General features: G+C 39.3%; 1 protein-coding gene and 1 pseudogene across 1 annotated transcript in view; both read left to right on the top strand.

Annotated features, from left to right (window-relative positions):
* LOC141155472 (uncharacterized) overlaps positions 1-11,792 on the top strand; it is a 50,351-nt gene extending 38,559 nt beyond the window's left edge. Inside the window, exons 41-79 of the mRNA XM_073642337.1 lie at positions 636-848; positions 937-1,080; positions 1,452-1,608; positions 1,689-1,716; positions 1,805-1,919; positions 2,130-2,222; positions 2,312-2,375; positions 2,464-2,562; positions 3,262-3,365; positions 3,459-3,597; positions 3,689-3,807; positions 3,893-4,042; positions 4,126-4,296; positions 4,385-4,691; positions 4,797-4,867; positions 5,003-5,090; positions 5,193-5,310; positions 5,521-5,644; positions 5,735-5,871; positions 5,967-6,222; positions 6,311-6,553; positions 6,637-6,813; positions 6,904-7,049; positions 7,132-7,222; positions 7,299-7,688; positions 7,766-7,892; positions 8,143-8,261; positions 8,367-8,563; positions 8,658-8,841; positions 8,945-9,110; positions 9,304-9,428; positions 9,916-10,224; positions 10,384-10,587; positions 10,687-10,812; positions 10,896-11,066; positions 11,149-11,253; positions 11,362-11,457; positions 11,548-11,682; positions 11,775-11,792. Of these exons, the coding sequence (XP_073498438.1) occupies positions 636-848; positions 937-1,080; positions 1,452-1,608; positions 1,689-1,716; positions 1,805-1,919; positions 2,130-2,222; positions 2,312-2,375; positions 2,464-2,562; positions 3,262-3,365; positions 3,459-3,597; positions 3,689-3,807; positions 3,893-4,042; positions 4,126-4,296; positions 4,385-4,691; positions 4,797-4,867; positions 5,003-5,090; positions 5,193-5,310; positions 5,521-5,644; positions 5,735-5,871; positions 5,967-6,222; positions 6,311-6,553; positions 6,637-6,813; positions 6,904-7,049; positions 7,132-7,222; positions 7,299-7,688; positions 7,766-7,892; positions 8,143-8,261; positions 8,367-8,563; positions 8,658-8,841; positions 8,945-9,110; positions 9,304-9,428; positions 9,916-10,224; positions 10,384-10,587; positions 10,687-10,812; positions 10,896-11,066; positions 11,149-11,253; positions 11,362-11,457; positions 11,548-11,682; positions 11,775-11,792 (5,826 nt within the window). The remainder of the gene's footprint in view (positions 1-635; positions 849-936; positions 1,081-1,451; positions 1,609-1,688; positions 1,717-1,804; positions 1,920-2,129; positions 2,223-2,311; positions 2,376-2,463; positions 2,563-3,261; positions 3,366-3,458; positions 3,598-3,688; positions 3,808-3,892; positions 4,043-4,125; positions 4,297-4,384; positions 4,692-4,796; positions 4,868-5,002; positions 5,091-5,192; positions 5,311-5,520; positions 5,645-5,734; positions 5,872-5,966; positions 6,223-6,310; positions 6,554-6,636; positions 6,814-6,903; positions 7,050-7,131; positions 7,223-7,298; positions 7,689-7,765; positions 7,893-8,142; positions 8,262-8,366; positions 8,564-8,657; positions 8,842-8,944; positions 9,111-9,303; positions 9,429-9,915; positions 10,225-10,383; positions 10,588-10,686; positions 10,813-10,895; positions 11,067-11,148; positions 11,254-11,361; positions 11,458-11,547; positions 11,683-11,774) is intronic.
* Positions 11,793-14,721: 2,929 nt separating this feature from the next.
* On the top strand, positions 14,722-16,138 carry LOC141155471 (uncharacterized; annotated as a pseudogene).
* The last annotated feature ends 3,185 nt before the right edge of the window (positions 16,139-19,323 follow it).

Here is a 19,323-nt window from a genome sequence, read left to right as displayed (position 1 = left end):
CCTAATGATACATGTTATCGTCAGTAGATCTAATCAAAATCGGAGGCATTGGTAGACAATTTAAGGCGTATAAGCGCCTGGATTAAGTATGTAGAATATTCCTTGGTATTAAGGAAGATAAATTAATGCCATATAGAATATGTGTTTATGAGAAGGCCAGGAGAATACACAGCTGTCATATGTTTATGGTCAGTTTAGCAGAGCAGCTGTGTAAATTCAATTAATCCAAACACCTCTTTTCATTTTTGGAAAATCATTGTGCCTGAAAATCTCACCATCTTTGAAATGTATTATAGTTTGCATGAATGGCACATCAAATTGCTGATCCAAGCACAATGACCCACACTGATAAAACCAACATAACAGTATGTATACCTTCATGGGTAAACACTTTGTGCCCATAAAAAAAAAATTGTACTCTAAATGCTCCTAAATGAGTAAAAAATTCACCAACAGACAAAAGTAAAGTGTTTTGTAATTTACTTTGGAATATTAGTGTACTTTGCAAACATTGTTGGTAGTGGGATACAAATAAAAATTTGTCATTGCTTTGTAGTATTCAATTATATTTAAAACATAATGAATATAAAATACAGATATACAGATTTTTTTCTTAAAAAGAGATTTTCTTTCAGAAACCAGCAACCATGGGTGACGGTGAAATGGCCTGTTTTGGCGATGCCGCCCAGTTTCTCCGTAAGTCAGAGAAGGAGAGACTGGAGGCTCAAAACAAACCTTTTGATGCCAAGAACACCTGCTTTGTAGACGATCAAAAGGAACTCTATGTGAAATGTATGGTCACAGCTCGGGAAGATGGAAAAATCACCGTGAAGACTGACGATGGGAGGGTAATTATTCTAATATATATTCCTAATAAATCAAATGCCATATTCTGCACATTCTAGAACATCACTAAACATGTTGTCTTCTTTCCAGACTGTGACTGTAAAAGACAGTCAAGTTTACCCTCAGAATCCTCCAAAGTATGACAAAATTGAAGACATGGCCATGATGACTCATCTGAATGAGGCTTCTGTGCTTTATAACCTCAAAGAGCGTTATGCAGCCTGGATGATCTACGTAAGTCTGAAAAGTTCTGATTTGTGAAACCTAAGAAACCACAAGAAAACAATTACTCTTGATTTTCATCAAGATAGTGAAAATCTTTTGTCCGTGTACTATAATTCCCGGGAGAGCGTGTAGATTCTGGTCTACTACTAAAAGGTCAACTGGGAAAAACCCTAAACAATAATTATTTGGTGGCTTTAAATGGCTTATCTTTACCCAAGATTACCAAATTCCTTTTAGTTAATATATATAACTTAATATCCCTAGCTGGGTTCTAGTAACTGTATTGTGGGTCCTTTGTCTATAGATATTCAGTCATACTTAATATACTTTGCTCATATGGTGTAAAATGTTTTTCCCTAAAGTGATTATATCTATTACAGACCTACTCTGGACTTTTCTGCGTAACTGTCAACCCCTACAAGTGGCTGCCAGTGTATGACCCTAAGGTGGTAGCCGGCTACAGAGGCAAGAAGCGTATGGAAGCCCCACCACACATCTTCTCCATCTCTGATAACGCCTATCAGGCCATGTTAACAGGTGCAGATCATTCACATAATAAACAATAGTTCCACATGACATTTAATATAATATATAACCTGTTACCTTTATTTTGTCAGATCGTGAAAATCAGTCTGTCTTGATTACGTAAGTAATGGTAACTACGTATTTCTCATACAAGCAATGTGTTTGATTTCCACATATTCACGATGTATTTGATCTCCTCTATCCCCAGTGGAGAATCTGGTGCTGGAAAGACTGTAAACACCAAGCGTGTCATCCAGTACTTTGCAACAATTGCAGCTATTGGAGATTCTGGGAAGAAGAAGGAACCCGCCAACCAAATGAAGGTAAATGCAAAATTAAGAAACCTTAGCTGACACTACAAAAAGAAAGACTCAGAAAATTACACGTTACCAAGTATTGACACTACTATAATTTCTACTTTGAGGTTTACCTAATGATTTATCTTAGATGCATACAAATATATCTTAACCTAGAATGTGAAGTTACCTATACATAAAGATGAACACACTAAGTCATTGTATTATGCCTTTTAGGGAACTTTGGAGGATCAAATTATCCAGGCTAACCCTCTGCTAGAAGCCTTCGGTAATGCCAAGACTGTGAGAAATGATAACTCCTCTCGTTTTGTGAGTATTATAATTGCAGTTCCACACACACACAGCGTATGCTTTCACAAGTTCTTGATAATCGGTAAACTCTGACCTGTCTCCTTTAGGGTAAATTTATCAGAATCCATTTCGGAACCACAGGAAAACTGTCTTCTGCTGATATTGAAACATGTAAGAATTATATTCGATATGTTTCTTTTACTTTTTTGTCACTTATGACATATACTTAAATGTCACTTTCTATAAAAAAAAATTACAGATCTGCTGGAAAAGTCCAGAGTAACATTCCAGCTTTCTGCTGAAAGAAGCTACCACATCTTCTACCAGATCTTGACAAACTTTAAACCAGAGATTGTTGGTAAGTTTAGTGTCAGGAAGAAACTTGAAACTGGAAGAATGTCAAAGGGGTATTCCTATATCCAAGATCCTATCCAAAAATCTAGTAGGTATAATAATAATAATAATATATATTAGCAAATACCTCCATTTAGAAATGTAGTATAGTTTTACTGATTCGCTTTGTCGCTTACCCTATGTACAGGGCATTGCAGTAGCTTTGGTATCCATGGTTACGACCACTAACAGCTAACTAACTGTCACCACTAATAGCTAACTAACTGTCACTATATGAGTGGTCGTAACCATGGATACGTAAGCTACTGCGATACCCTGCACTTGGGGTAAGCAATATAGTAAATCAGGAGAACTATGCTACATTTCTAATTGGAGGTATTTTGCTAATATTATTATTATTATTATTAAATCTAGTACATATTGGGATAGGCTCTTGGAAATGGGAATATCTCTTTAAAGACATTACTGTGCAATGAGTAGATCCCAGATGTATTCAATGCACAGAACACTAGCAATGTAAATATCAATATAATATGAAAAGGCAGCATTGCAGAATTCAAAATAATACACAAAGTTGTGCCTTTATTGAGCCATGTGGATACAGCAGCGTTTCAGCCCCACCAGGGAACCATTTCAGGCAAATTAAATACATATAATAACCATTGTGCCTTGGTCACAAACTGGTCTATTTTCTTGTGCTTAGAAATGCTTCTGGTCACCACCAACCCATATGACTATCCTTGGATCAGCCAGGGTGAAATCACTGTGAAGAGTATTAATGATGAAGAGGAATTGATAGCCACAGATGTAAGTATGCGGTACTTCAATTTATATGTTTTTGCTGTTAAATTTGATATATGTCAGTGGTTGGCGTTTTCATACTGTATGATTTTCTGACAGACTGCTATTGACATTCTGGGATTCACACAAGAAGAGAAGATGGGCATCTACAAAATGACTGGTGCAGTCATGCACAATGGTAACATGAAATTCAAGCAGAAGCAAAGAGAGGAACAGGCTGAGCCAGACGGCACTGAAGGTTAGCAATTGTGCTTAATATGTAATACGACAACTGAATTGTTCCATTAACATCCACTTATAATAACACAATGCTATACCTTCTAATGCAGTTGCTGACAAAGTTGGTTATTTGATGGGCTTGAACTCTGCTGACTTGCTTAAGGCTTTGTGCTACCCAAGAGTAAAAGTCGGTAATGAATTTGTCACCAAGGGACAGACCGTACCACAGGTACATTAAAAAGAAGATAGTAAGAAAGAATTGGACTAGTTTAATAGGCCACTTGAGGTAAACACTGTTGTAATTTCCTCTTTAGGTTAACAACGCTGTCGGTGCCCTCAGCAAGTCCGTTTTTGAAAAACTGTTCTTGTGGATGGTCACTCGTATCAACCAACAGCTGGACACAAAGCAGCCCAGACAATTCTTCATTGGTGTGTTGGATATTGCTGGATTTGAAATCTTTGATGTAAGTCTTCAACCTGTTCTACCATCATGAGTCTCCCGAGCCAGCCATATTATATTTTCTCATGTCCTTTTAATAAATTACAGTTCAACAGCTTGGAACAGCTTTGCATCAACTTCACCAATGAGAAGCTCCAGCAGTTCTTCAACCACCACATGTTCGTCCTGGAACAGGAGGAATACAAGAAGGAAGGTATTGACTGGGAGTTCATTGACTTCGGTATGGACTTGGCTGCCTGTATTGAGCTCATTGAGAAGGTAAACTCACATAAATAGGCTTTATAAGTCTATAGTAAGTATCTACATGTTACTCTGAAATGCAATAACATTTGATGTGTGATTTCAGCCCATGGGTATTTTCTCCATCCTTGAAGAGGAGTGCATGTTCCCCAAGGCCACTGACACATCCTTCAAGAACAAGCTGTATGAACAGCATCTTGGCAAGTGCAAGAACTTTGAGAAGCCCAAGCCAGGCAAAGGCAAGGCTGAAGCTCACTTCTCTCTGGTGCATTATGCTGGTACTGTGGATTACAACATCTCTGGCTGGCTCGATAAGAATAAGGATCCACTGAACGAGTCTGTTATCCAGCTCTACCAGAAGTCTTCTGTCAAACTGCTGTCCTTCTTGTATTCTAGCCACGCTAATGCTGAGGGTAAGTGACCCATTTCTGACCATTATTGTGCTTATCATATTAAGAAAATTTAGTTAGGTTGCATGATAAAAATGATTCTTAATATTTTTCTGTACTCTTACTTAGCTGATTCTGGTGGAAAAGGTGGAAAGAAGAAGAAGGGATCCTCCTTCCAGACTGTGTCTGCTCTTTTCAGAGTCAGTATAAATTATTGTACATACAATATTAAATGTACACTATATATTTTCATATATTCATGATTTACTTTAATAAAGGATGTTCATCAGCCTTTTCAATTCATTGGAATATATATAATTTTGTATTTGCTTCAGGAAAACTTGAACAAACTGATGACCAACTTGAAGAGCACCCATCCTCACTTTGTGCGTTGTTTGATCCCTAATGAGACCAAGACTCCAGGTATTGATTTATATATTTCTACTTAATTGTTTAAATAGAGAACATTAAAACTGAACACCATTATTTATCACCGACACAATCAAATTACTTTTATACTATCAGGTATCATGGATAACCACTTGATCATCCACCAGTTGAGATGTAACGGTGTATTGGAAGGTATCAGAATTTGCCGAAAGGGATTCCCAAGCAGAATCCTCTATGCTGACTTTAAGCAACGGTAATTTTATTTTCTTAAGTCAAAATAGCTTTGTGCAAATCTGTTCTAACTACTTTTACCATTTAGTTTACCTTACATTATAGCTCTGTTATAAAAAAAATTGTGAGAAAATATTACATTAAGTAACAAAACATTTAATATATTGTCAATTAAAATTATTGAAACTGTTAAGATTGACCTGTTTTTTTTTTCATTACTCTTGTTTGTTAGTTACAAAGTGTTGAATGCCAGTGCAATTCCCGATGGGCAGTTTATTGACAGCAAAAAGGCAGCTGAGAAACTCTTGGGCTCAATTGATATTGATCACACTGAATACAAATTTGGGCACACTAAGGTATATTGTTAGAAGATGTCAGATATCTTGGGTAACATGCACTGTTAATACCTTTTAACTTATGCTTTAATTCTTTATTAATCCCTGAAGGTGTTCTTCAAAGCTGGTCTCCTGGGTACCCTGGAAGAGATGAGAGATGAAAAGTTGGCACAACTGATTACTCGTACTCAGGCTCTTTGCAGAGGTTTCTTGATGAGAGTTGAGTTTAAGAAGATGATGGAGAGAAGGTTATTTTTATTTAATGATATTCTAATATTACTCAATGATATATCCAATGTAATTTGTTTGCAAAACCTAACAGTAATTCAATTTCCTAAAACAGGGAGGCTATATTTATCATCCAGTACAATGTCAGATCCTTCATGAATGTCAAACACTGGCCATGGATGAAGCTCTACTTCAAGATCAAGCCTCTTCTGAAGAGTGCTGAGACAGAAAAAGAAATGGCAAACATGAAGGATGAGTTTGAAAAGACAAAAGATGCTTTGGCCAAGTCAGAAGCTAAGAGGAAGGAGCTAGAAGAAAAAATGGTTGTCATTGTCCAAGAAAAGAATGACCTTCTTCTCCAAGTCCAATCAGTAAAAACATTTGCCTGTATTAATATAGCCTTACATTAGGTAACTAAAAATTACATACTAACCTAATATGCATTTTTAATTTCTGTAGGAATCTGAGACTCTGGCTGATTCTGAGGAAAGATGTGAAGGCCTCATCAAGAATAAGATCCAGTTGGAGTCAAAGATGAAGGAACTGAATGAAAGACTTGAAGATGAAGAGGAAAGTAATGCTGAACTGACTGCTAAAAAGAGGAAATTAGAGGATGAATGCTCTGAGCTGAAGAAAGACATTGATGACTTGGAACTTACCCTGGCTAAAGTTGAAAAAGAAAAGCATGCCACAGAAAACAAGGTACAGTCAACAAGGAGAGCATACTCGTCTTCCAATTAACTTGTTATTATGTTTTTAAGCTCATGACTGTTCTTCACTTATAGGTTAAAAACCTTACAGAAGAATTGGCAACTCTTGATGAAAATATCGCCAAAGTCTCCAAGGAAAAGAAGGCTCTCCAAGAAGCTCACCAACAAACACTTGATGACCTCCAGGCTGAGGAAGACAAAGTCAGTTCTTTGACAAAAGCCAAGACAAAGCTGGAACAGCAAGTCGATGATGTAAGTATTTGTAAAACATTTCATTTGTATCATTTCACAGTTTGGATGAATCTCATTTTATAATGAATGTCATACTTTTTATTTATGTAGCTGGAAGGTTCCCTTGAACAAGAGAAGAAACTCCGTCTTGACCTTGAGAGGGCTAAGAGGAAGCTTGAGGGTGACCTCAAACTCTCTCAGGAAACAGTTATGGATCTCGAAAATGATAAACAACAAACCGAGGAGAAACTTAAGAAGTGTGTATTTACTATTCTGCTTTCATACAAAAATCTGTATACAAATCTGGTAATTAAACTTCATATTGTTTGTACTTCCTAGGAAAGAGTTTGAAATTAGTCAATTGCAAAGCAAGATAGAGGATGAACAGTCCCTGGGATTACAACTGCAGAAGAAGATCAAAGAACTGCAGGTAAAACCCAGTAAAACATGATTATATCTTATAGCAAAGATTATATTACATGTAATTACCAAATGCTGCTTTCCAGGCTCGTATTGAAGAACTTGAAGAAGAAATTGAAGCTGAACGTGCAGCTCGTGCCAAGATTGAGAAGCAGAGAGCTGATCTTTCTAGAGAACTTGAAGAGATCAGTGAAAGACTTGAAGAAGCTGGAGGTGCAACTTCTGCCCAGATTGAGTTGAACAAGAAGCGTGAAGCTGAGTTCCAGAAACTGAGACGTGATCTAGAAGAAGCCACCCTTCAGCATGAAGCTACAGCTTCCGCTCTGCGCAAGAAGCACGCTGACAGTGTTGCTGAGCTGGGCGAACAGATTGATAACCTGCAACGAGTAAAGCAGAAACTGGAGAAAGAGAAGAGTGAACTGAAGATGGAAGTTGATGATCTTGCCAGCAACCTGGAGAGCATCTCTAAAGCCAAGGTATTTTCATGACAAAATGTTTTCTGTGAGTCTACTTAAGTTGTTAATTAAATTCTTACTAAGATTTATTTTTGTAGGCCAACCTTGAAAAGATCAACCGCGTAGTTGAGGACCAACTCAGTGAAGTGAAGTCTAAGGATGATGAGCATCAACGTGTGATCAATGACCTCTCAGCTCAAAGAGCGCGTTCTCAGACAGAAAATGGTAAATTAATACAGTAGCATGATAATAATCAAGTTTTTTTGAATAGCAGTCTGTGAATGTAAGAGTTTCAATGTAGCCACCACTGTATGAAATCTGTAACAGTAAAGAAAGAACAAAGAAATAAAAGTATGAAATATAAACTTTCAAAATATTCACTATTCACCTGCACTATTGCACTATTATATAGAGTTACTCTCAATTTAAAGAAAATATTTTGAAAGGGGAAAATCTACTGTGTTCCTCATTTTAGGTGAGCTGTCTCGTCAAGTTGAGGAGAAGGAAGCTCTGATTTCTCAGCTCTCCAGAGGAAAGCAGGGATTCACCCAACAGGTGGAGGAACTCAAGAGACAACTGGAGGAAGAATCAAAGGTATGCAGTTAGAGCACTTTACATAACATTTGCTAGTAAAATGTTGATATGATTATTTTGACTTTTTATCATGCAAAATGTATATGTATATAATGTATATTTTAGGCTAAGAACGCTCTTGCTCATGCTCTTCAATCTTCCCGTCATGATAACGACTTACTTCGTGAGCAATATGAAGAGGAACAAGAAGCCAAGGCTGAACTCCAGCGCTCTTTGTCCAAAGCTAACGGTGAAGTTGCCCAGTGGAGGACCAAATATGAAACTGATGCCATTCAGCGCACAGAGGAGCTGGAAGAAGCCAAGTAAGTTTAAACTCCAATTAATTATTACTTACAATAGCTGTTACTTTCAGACAAGAAAACATTTCTATGATATATTTTTTCAATGTACTTACAGGAAGAAGCTGGCTCAGCGCTTACAGGATGCTGAGGAGCAGGTAGAGGCTGTGAACTCCAAGTGTGCTTCATTGGAAAAGACGAAGCAGAGACTGCAGTCTGAAGTAGAAGACCTTATGGTTGATGTGGAGAGAGCAAACAGTGCAGCAGCTGCTCTTGACAAGAAGCAGAGGAACTTTGACAAGGTAAATTTCCCAACTTAGCACTGGGGTATTACAATTTTGATTATGCATATTTAGCATAATTCAGTGGGTTTACTATATTTTAATGCAATATTCATTTATAAAGGTCCTTGTTGAATGGAAACAGAAGTATGAAGAGGGACAGGCTGAGCTAGAGGCTGCTCAAAAAGAAGCTCGTAGCTTAAGCACTGAAATCTTCAAGATGAAGAATGCTTATGAAGAGGCCTTGGAACAAGTTGAGACCTTGAAACGCGAAAACAAGAACTTACAACGTATGTTCATTTAATAGAGATTAATCCTCTTCGCTTTATACTTAGTAGTTAACTAATCAGGGTAAGTTAGTGTTGCCAGGATATTTTAAAAAGATTTGCCTATAGTTTTTCAAAGCTTCACATATTTATATCTTATATTATTTCAAATATTATAGTTTGTAACTTTCACATTTTTTTTTACTTCTTTAATTAGAGGAGATCTCAGATCTGACTGAACAGATCGGTGACACTGGAAAATCCATTAATGAATTAGAAAAGGCCAAGAAACAGACTGAGCAAGAAAAGAGTGATCTGCAGGCATCTCTGGAGGAAGCTGAAGTATGTTGCTATAACTTTTACACATTATTAAAATAAATTATTTGAGCTGTTTAAATAATCTAATTTTAATTAATTATATAATTAAATCTAATTATATTATGTAATGTAATTATAAAACCTAACTATGAATAGTGGACACCCAGTGCTGACTACTTTTTTTCGTAAGGTAATACTGATTCCAATGTCCTGGTATATGACAGTAGCTCTTGATAGATTACACATATTTGCATACTCAAGCTCCGACTCATATCAAGTCAGAAATATATAATGGTGAAATATTTATTTAGGAAGGTCTGTGGTTAAAGGAGCTGCAGATCATAATATAAAGTTATTAAAGAATGTGTTTTTTTAAATTGGAAAGTTTTGGGGATATTATTTTAGCTTTTATCAGTTGTCAGAAGAACTGGTTAACTTTGGAAAGGAATTTGTATATTATATAAAATGAAAATGTATTTACATCTAAATATTTCTTAATTTACTTCTGCAGGGATCATTGGAACATGAAGAAGCCAAGATCCTGCGTGTTCAGCTTGAGCTTAACCAAATTAAATCAGAGGTAGACAGGAAGATTGCAGAGAAGGATGAGGAAATTGAGCAGCTGAAGAGAAACAGCCAGAGGGCTATTGACACCATGCAGAGTACACTGGACTCTGAAATTAGAAGCAGAAATGATGCTCTCAGACTGAAGAAGAAGATGGAAGGAGACTTGAATGAACTTGAGATCCAACTCAGCCATGCCAACCGCCAGGCCGCAGAGGCACAGAAACAACTCAGAAATGTGCAAGGACAACTGAAGGTATTCCTTACGAACATCAATATCATTATTTATTCCTAAAACCCCCTAACATATATTGCATTTTCTCTACATTTTACTAATTTGTTATAAGCTTACTACAAGTGAAGGGGTGACATAGTAGTTACATAGTTTATTCATATTTCTGTACTTTTCCAACAGGATGCTCAACTCCACCTGGATGACGCCGTCAGAGGACAGGAAGACCTGAAGGAACAGGTTGCAGTCATTGAACGTAGAAACAATTTGCAACAGGCAGAAATTGAGGAGTATAGGGCTGCTCTGGAACAGACTGAGAGATCTCGCAAGATTGCAGAACAGGAACTTCTGGACTCCAGTGAACGTCTTCAGCTCCTGCACTCTCAGGTAAGGTCTTCTTCTGATCTGAAAGAACAAATAGAACCTTAAAAATGAATAAACTTAAATTAACCATGTGCAATATTAAAATTATATTTTCTCTCTCAGAACACTAGCCTGATCAACAGTAAGAAGAAACTTGAAGGAGACATTGGTCAGCTCCAGAATGAGGTAGAGGAGACTGTTCAGGAAGCAAGAAATGCTGAAGAAAAAGCTAAGAAAGCCATCACTGATGTAAGTCTTCTTCTTAATGCTTCCAATGTATGTCTATGTTTTAGAGTTCCCTATATTTATTATAAGCTTTATTGTTCTTTAAGGCTGCTTTAATGGCAGAAGAGTTGAAGAAGGAGCAGGACACCAGTGCTCATTTGGAAAGAATGAAGAAGAACCTTGAACAGACAGTGAAGGATCTCCAGCACCGTCTGGATGAAGCTGAACAGCTGGCACTGAAGGGAGGCAAGAAGCAGCTCCAGAAACTGGAATCTAGAGTATGCATCATTTCATAACATAAATAATAATGCTAAAAAATTAGGCAAAGAAAAAAAATGTTTATGATGATGTTTTTCACAGGTGCGTGAACTGGAAAATGAGCTGGAAAATGAGCAGAAACGAGGAGTTGAAGCCATCAAAGGAGTTCGTAAATATGAGAGGAGAGTGAAGGAACTGACCTATCAGGTAAATTATAAAAAATGAATAACACATAGATACTAAACGATTTCTGATGAAGCCTTTTAATTTAGAAAGCTGAATTATAAAATTTGAATAATTTCCATATTTTTCAAGACTGAGGAGGACAGGAAGAACAGTCTCAGACTTCAAGATCTGGTCGATAAACTGCAACTGAAAGTTAAAGCATACAAGAGGCAAGCTGAGGAATCTGTAAGTAAAACTTTCTTTTCCTTACCAGATTTAAAAGATTTATTCTATATGTTAAACCTTTCTCTTACCATCGTGTTCTTTTGCTAACAGGAGGAACAATCCAATGCTCACCTGAGCCGCTTTAGGAAGGTTCAACACGAGCTTGAAGAGGCTGAGGAGAGAGCTGACATTGCTGAGTCCCAAGTGAACAAGTTGAGGGCCAAGAGCCGTGACATTGGTGGAAAGGTACATTCTATTACCTACTAACTCATACAAGATCGGTCTACTTTCATGAGCTACGTCAAAATTAATTTAATTGTTTTTTTTTTTACTTGCAGAAGGAAAGCGAAGAATAAAAAGCATAAATGATTGAGAGAATCTCAATCTCAAAATGGGAACTTCTCAGTTTTGGTCAATCCCCCTGCCCAGCCCACTTCATTTATCCCCTAAATAAATTTCATATTTGAGCTTTCCATGACTGTGTCATGTTGTGTTTTAAGATATTTGTGTTTTTCTTCTTGAATTTACTTCTTAAATTGTCTATACATTGTTGAAGGATAACAGGTTTTTGGGATACATACTCAACAAATGATCAACTAACTCTGAAATAAACAAAGCTCCAGATTCTCAACTAGCTCAAAGGAAGGTCAATTTTATAGCTTCTCAAATCAGCCAAACCGTTTTCAGCTGGGCTAACATACTTGTGCAAGGGTTTTCTACACATCCATTAGCCTTCTTACACAGTTAGCAAACACAATGTACCATTAAAACACTGGAGTGGTGGTTGTTGGAAATGGGTCTCTATACACCTATGTAGATATTACAATAAAAACAAGACGTTTGCAGCTAGAATAGTCATTTACCACATTAACAATGTATAGAGGGTATTTCTGATTCATTTAATGTTAGCTTCATTGAAAAAAAATGTGCTTTTCTTTCAAAAATAATGAAATTCCTAAATGACCCCAAACTTTTGAACGGTAGTGTATCTTTCATTTTACCTTAGCAGTATAAGAAATGAAAGCTTTTACTTGGAGCTTCCTAAACATTCTGCAGAACTTTTAGGCTCTAGAGTAAAGGAAAGGAACCTGCTAGCTCCTGGTACCTGTTTTCCATGGTACAGAAGCAAATAAAAGTAATTCCTTCCATACTTTTCTCATGACAGTGCTCTAGTGTATTGCAGTGATGTTCCTGGGCTGATGGAAAATTGTAACACTGAGTACAATGTGAGTGAGTGGAGACTCTTTATTGATTCATCCAAAAAAAGTCTCAAAGCCGTGCTACTGCACAATGGCAGCAAGTATGATTCAGTGCCTGTAGGATTTGAGGATAATCTGTGCTGCTGGTATCACATATAATAGATCCAAATCCAAACAGAAAGCATTTTGCGTTTTTTCTTTATTCAGTCAACGCGTTTCAAAGTACTACAGACTTCTTCATCAGGACAAGTTTTCATATCCTGATGAAGAAGTCTGAAGTACTTTGAAATGCGTTGACTGAATAAAGAAAGGATACAAAATACTTTCTGTCTGGATTTGGATCTATTATATGTGATACCAGCAGCGCAGATTATCCGCAAATACTCCTTATTTGTGTTTTTCCGGTCTGATGACCCGTTGGACCTACAGCAGCTGGATTTATAAGCCATGGAAAAGTTGTGTATACACAACTAAATCAGGTTAGCATAACCTTGTTTAACGCTTTTTATCTACCTCGGATAAAATCTTATTGCGGAGTCTTTTTCCTCCTATTTTTTTCAGTGCCTGTGGGCATTATAAGCACTTGAAGAAAAGCTATGAGAAATTAGACTTTATTCTCTAGAAACTTAACTACGAGGATCAAGGATGATCAATATGTGGTGATCTGAAAGTTCTCTCTTTGCTCCTTGGGCAGCAAGAAGGATACACAAAGTACCCATGCTTTTTGTGTGAATGGGACAGCCGGGATAGGAATCATCATTGGAGCCAAAAAAGTTGGCCAACGAGAACATCTTATCAACCTGGACTCAAGAACATAGTTGCAGAAAGTTTAGGTTATCCCACTAAAGTTCTCCAGCCCCAACTCCATGTGAAGGAAAATATATAATCAATAAGGGAAAAATCATAACAGCTGTAGAATTACAATTAGTGGAGAAAAGGGTGAAACTGGATATACCAGTATTGTAAGCACAAAGGGGCCTGTGCTGGAGGTGATAAATCTAGCACATTATCTCTGGGACCAGAAGCTTCAAAGGGGTTTTAACAATATTTCCTACTGTCTGTATAGGGAGATACAGGATATTTGAAATGTAACAATTTGGCTCATTGGCCATTTACAGACAGCATCTTTTAAATAGACCAATTCAGGTCATCCTGGAAATATGAGTCTGTGGTCAGGTCTATAAAAAGCTGGGTTAAACAGAGGAGTATTCACATGTGGGGGCAGTTTAAAGACTGATGTGTTCCATGATTCCCTCTCCTCCCTCAGGAAACAGGATAACTGCAGACAGAAACGTTGTAGGTATTTCTGTTGTTTCTCCATTTTTATTTCATAACTGTTTTGCATATTTGTGTGTCATTGTATTTTTACCTTTTTATATATTTATTGTAAGCACTGTATATTTTTAAATTGACGCTTAAAACCTTTAATAAGTTGACCCTTGTTCACTCTATTAGAGCATTAGTACTTAGTTTAAGCAATTATTCCCTGTACTAAAGAGCTGGTATCCTTGCGAGGAGTGCACCAGTTCTACAAGGTCCAACTCAGTGCTTACTTAGACACACTTGCAAACAGTTTTCCCTTCCCGTTTTTCTTTTCTATCTTTTATTTGGCAAAGGCTGTTTACCGATATGGAAGCCTTATATAAGAAGCAGAGTAAAGAGGCTCTAATTAACCTCTGTGAGCAGAGAGGAATAGAGACCGCAGACAAATCAAAAGATCTGCTGATTGATACTTTAATGGAGCAGGACTCGGAGCAGAATACAGTGGCACCTGGAAAAAAGTGAAAGCCCAACTCAAGGGAGCCAAGCAATGGACCTTGTCCCGGAAATAACTTCTGGGGGTACCAACTACGCCAGTTCTCAGGCGAGCATGGACTTTGCAAATGCCCTTACAACAGCTGGGAGAATGTGATGCCAGTATGCGTGTGCAGCTTACTCTAAAGTGCCAACAGGCTGCCAAACGCCTGGCCGAGAGAGATGTCCAGCTTAAGATAGCCCAGCCCAACTACCAAGGGGTAACAGTTTTCAGCTACCTTACTCCCAGGATATAAATCCAAGGAGACCGTGCTTGGAAAACTTCCCTGTCATGGAGAAAGATGGAGACTTAGATACTTTTCTTTGGGGGTTTCAAAAAACCTACAGGCAATAGCATCTGCCCCGTGATCAGCATGCACAGTATTTAACTTCAGGCCTGAAAGGCAAAGCCTTGGAAGTTTTTGCTGAATTTTCACCAGAGATAGATGGGGACTATGACTATATAAAAGAGGCTTTGGTAAGGAAATACAAGCTCACCCCAGAGCTGTATCGGAGAAAGTTCCAGAATGTACAGCGGGGATCAACTGACAGCTATGAGGAAGTCATAAGCATCTTGAGGACCCCGTTCCGTCAATGGATGCGAGGACTGTCTGTTACCAGCTTTCAGGAACTAGAGGATCTTATGGTTAAGGATCAGTTCCTCCACACAAGTCCCATGGATGTATGACAATTTCCGTGCGACCGAGAGCCAAAAACTGCTGATCAGGCTGCAAAGATTGCTGACTCTTATGCGGCCAACAGGATGCCAGAAGCCATCAGGATTCAGCTGGAAGGGAGGTAAGCCAGTTAGGGACCCCTCTCTCTCTGCCAGTCGGCCCCCAGAGCCTTCTACATCTACTTCCTCCGGGGCCCCTGGGATCAGACATTCTTTTAATGATATACGTCGCTGCTTTATGTGTAACAAAGTGGGACATGTTAGTGCTGCTTGCCCTAATAGGAAGAAAGGCCCCAGTATGACAACCAAGCCGCCAGGGTCCTCACCTTCTGTCTTATTTGTGGCTGGCTATGATGTGAGGAATAATGAGAACTGTCAAACTGTCACTGTGGGCAATAAAGTTACCACTGGCCTTAGAGACACCGGCGCAGAAGTAACTCTGGTGCGTCCACAAATGGTGACCCATGCGGATATAATTCCAGGAAAGATGATGTCTGTAACCGGAGTTGGGGAAGTCAGCCCTGCTATTGCCATGTCATGTGTGTATCTGGACTGGGGAGCAGGGAAAGGACTGAGGGAAGTGGGTGTATCAGACACCATCCCTACCAATGTGCTGCTAGGCACGGAACTGGGCAGGATGGTATGCCACTATGTCCCGGCCTTGCAAATGAATGTGACTAAGAAGGTGGAAGCCAGTGACCCAACCAAGAGCCTGTGTGATGCAAGAAAATGCACTGAGGTGCCGGAATGTACTTATGTGGCAGCTGTGATCCGCAGTCAGGCTGCTGCTGAAATGCAACCCCAAGATTTAGAGGATGAGTCTCAGGGAGAAGTGCCAGGACAGGAGGGCCCTGTTATGGCCCAGGAGCCTTCACCCGTGGCAGCCCTGAGGAAGTCTCCAACAGCATACTCCGCATCTGACCAGGGTCTAGCATTCCGACTAGGCCGGAAACTGCAGACTGATAGTCAGAGCTTCCAGGAAGCCCTGCTAATTGATGCCAGTCTGGAGAATCTGAGATGCCTTGCAGACTAACCGCCTACTGGTTCTGACAAGGACAGGATATATTGGGACCAGGGAAGGCTGTATATAGAGACTCTCCCCCATGGCACAACCGAGTTTTGGGACTGTGAGAAGCATCTGGTTGTCCCATATCCGTTCTGGGAACAGTTATTAAGGATTGCTCATGAGATTCCTCTTGCTGGACACCTTGGAATACAGAGCGCTAAAGCCCATTTGACACAACTTTTATTGGCCCAAAATGGGGAAGGACGTAGCCAACTACTGTCGATCGTGCACAATTTGTCAAAAAGTTGGGAAGACCGGGAACATCAAAAAAGCCCCATTGATACCACTACCAGTGATTGAAGAGCCTTTCCAGCGAGTGGCTGTGGATATCACAGGGCCTCTTGCAATGACTAGCCGCTCTGGCAGACGCTTCATTCTCACAGTGGTCGACTATGCTACGCGATATCCAGAATCACTGGCGTTGTATTCCATACGAGCAGATAAAGTGACCAATGCCCTACTGACTGTGTTTTTGTGTTTTCTCGCGTGGGGTTCCCCAGGGAGATGTTAAATGATCGGGGTACCCAATTCATGTCTAATCTGATGGAAAGTCTCTGCAAGAAAATGCACGTGCAGCATCTTGTAGCCAGTCCCTATCATCCTCAGACAAACGGCCTATGTGAATGTTTTAATGAAACTCTAAAACAAATGCTCAAGATGCTGGTGGAGACTGAAGGGACAGACTGGGAATGCTACCCTCCTCATCTCTTGTTTGCATACCGAGAGGTACCTAAGGCCTCAACAGGATTCTCCCACTTGGAACTTGTTTATGGCAGAAAGGTCAGGGGGCCTTGTGATTTAATTAAGGACTGTTGGGAGGGTAATCCTAAAACTCCAGGAGTCTCTGTGGTGGAATATGTACTGAGACTTCGACTGAAAATGCAGAAATGGAGCGACATAGCTCATGAGAATGTGACCCAGGCACAAATGAACCAGAAGGTTTGGGTGTTAGTTCCTATGTTGCAGAACAAACTACAGGCTGCATAGGAGGGAACGTACACTGTATCTAATTGTTTAAATTATGTTAATTATGTTGTGACCCTGGATGGACTTACAAAACGTCAAAAACTTTGTCATGTCAATATGCTGAAAGGTCATCATGACAGTGAGGCTTGTGTTTTACCTGTCTGCAGCATGCCTGAGGAGGAGGAGGAAGGTGACCTGCTGCAGAGATCTAACACCTCAGGTCTGACTGTTAAGCCAGGGGAGTGTCAGATAGCCATGTTGGAGGTTCAATACCTTGGACAACATGTGGGGGGCAGGGTGCTAAAACCCGAACAATGTAAGGTAGAAGCCATCATGTCCTGGCCTACCCCACAAGCCAAGACGCAGATAAAACCTTTCCTGGGTACGGCCAGCTATTATAGGAAGTTTGGGTCAAACTACAGTGCCCTAGCTAATCTGTTAACTGAACTGACAAAGAATAAGCTTCCCCAAATGATTTCCTGGACTTCTCAATGTGAGGAATCCTTTAGTGCCCTAAAATCAGCATTGGCTAGTTTGCCAGTTCTTCAGGCCCTAGATTTCACTCGCCGGTTTGCGGTGCAGACTGATGCTGGCACTTATGGGCTAGGTGTGGTTCTCAGCCAGGTGAACCAACGAGGTGAAGAACACCCCATTCTTTAACTAAGCAGGAAACTCCTGCCCAGAGTTTGCTTATGCCACAGTTGAAAAGGAGTGTTTAGCAATTGTGTGAGCTCAGCAGAAACTGCAGACATATGTCTATTAGCACAACTTCACCGTGATCACAGATCATAACCCACTGATTTGGCTCAACAGAGTAGTGGGGGATAATGGGAAATTGCTCAGATGGAGCCTGATCTTTGCCGCAATATGATTTTACAATTTAACATAAGAAGGGAATTGATCATGGTAATGTTGATGGTTTATCCTATCAAGGGGTGGTTTATCCTGCCAAGAGGCGCCAGAGCTGGATACCTGCTAGGGAGCTGACAAGTAAGTCAAACTCCCATGCATGTTCAAAAGGGTGGAGGTGTGAAGGAAAATATATAATCAATAAGGGAAAAATAATAACAGAAATTTAATTATAAGAATCAAGGATGGTCAATATGTGGTGATCTGAAAGTTCTCTCTTTGCTCCTTGGGCAGCAAGAAGGATACACAAAGTAATCATGCTTTTTGTGTGACTGGGACAGCCGGGATAGGAATCATCACTGGAGCCAAAAAAGTTGGCCAACGAGAACATCTTGTCAACTTGGACTCAAGAACATAGTTGCAGAAAGTTTAGGTTATCCCACTAAAGTTCTCCTGCCCCAACTCCATGTGAAGGAAAATATATAATCAATAAGGGAAAAATCATAACAGCAGTAGAATTACATTTAGTGGAGAAAAAGGTGAAACTGGATATACCAATATTTTAAGCACAAAGGGGCTTGTGCTGGAGGTGTTAAATCTAGCGCATTATCTCTTGGACCATGAGCTTCAAAGGGGTTATAGCAAATGGTCTACACTAGGCAGAATATTTCCTATTGTCAGTATAGGGAAACACATGATATTTGAAATGCAACAATTTGGCTCATTGGCCATTTACAGACAGCATCTTTTAAATAGACCAATTCAGGTCGTCCTGGAAATATGAGTATGTGGGTCTGTGGTCAAGTCTATAGAAAGCTGGGTTAAACAAACAGAAGTGTTCACATGTGGGGGCAGTTTAAAGACTGATGTGTTCCAAGATTCTCTCTCTTCCCTCAGGAAACAGGATAACTGCAGACAGAAACGTTGAAGGTATTTCTGTTGTTTCTCCCTTTTTATTTTATAACTGTTTTGCATATTTGCATGTCATTGTATTTTTACCTTTTTATATATTTATTGTAAGCACTGTATATTTTTAAATTTAAGCTTAAAAGCTTTAATAAGTTGAACCTTGTTCACTCTGAAAGAATCCATCGCTTTTAAGGGAGTGTGTGACCTTTTGATTGTCTAACAGTAATATAGATTTCGGGGACTCATCACCCAGTGTGTTTGATGAGTGGTGGCAGTGTTAAGTTGGGGTGTGCTGAATGTGTCGTGGTGTGATTTATGCTCACTTTATAGCCTAAGACAGAGATTGAGAGCTGGATTGAGTGAAAAAAGATAGATTAACCCGTGCAGGCGCACTCCACTTCACACGCTGAGAAGTGTGTACGTGAGCC

This window comes from Phyllobates terribilis, unplaced genomic scaffold, assembly GCF_046119375.1.
Source record: "Phyllobates terribilis strain yellow unplaced genomic scaffold, ASM4611937v1 Scaffold_7__3_contigs__length_470593459, whole genome shotgun sequence".
NCBI lineage: Eukaryota > Metazoa > Chordata > Amphibia > Anura > Dendrobatidae > Phyllobates > Phyllobates terribilis.
The sequence above is the reverse complement of the archived record's forward strand: the minus strand, read 5'-3'. Positions and strand labels throughout refer to the sequence as shown.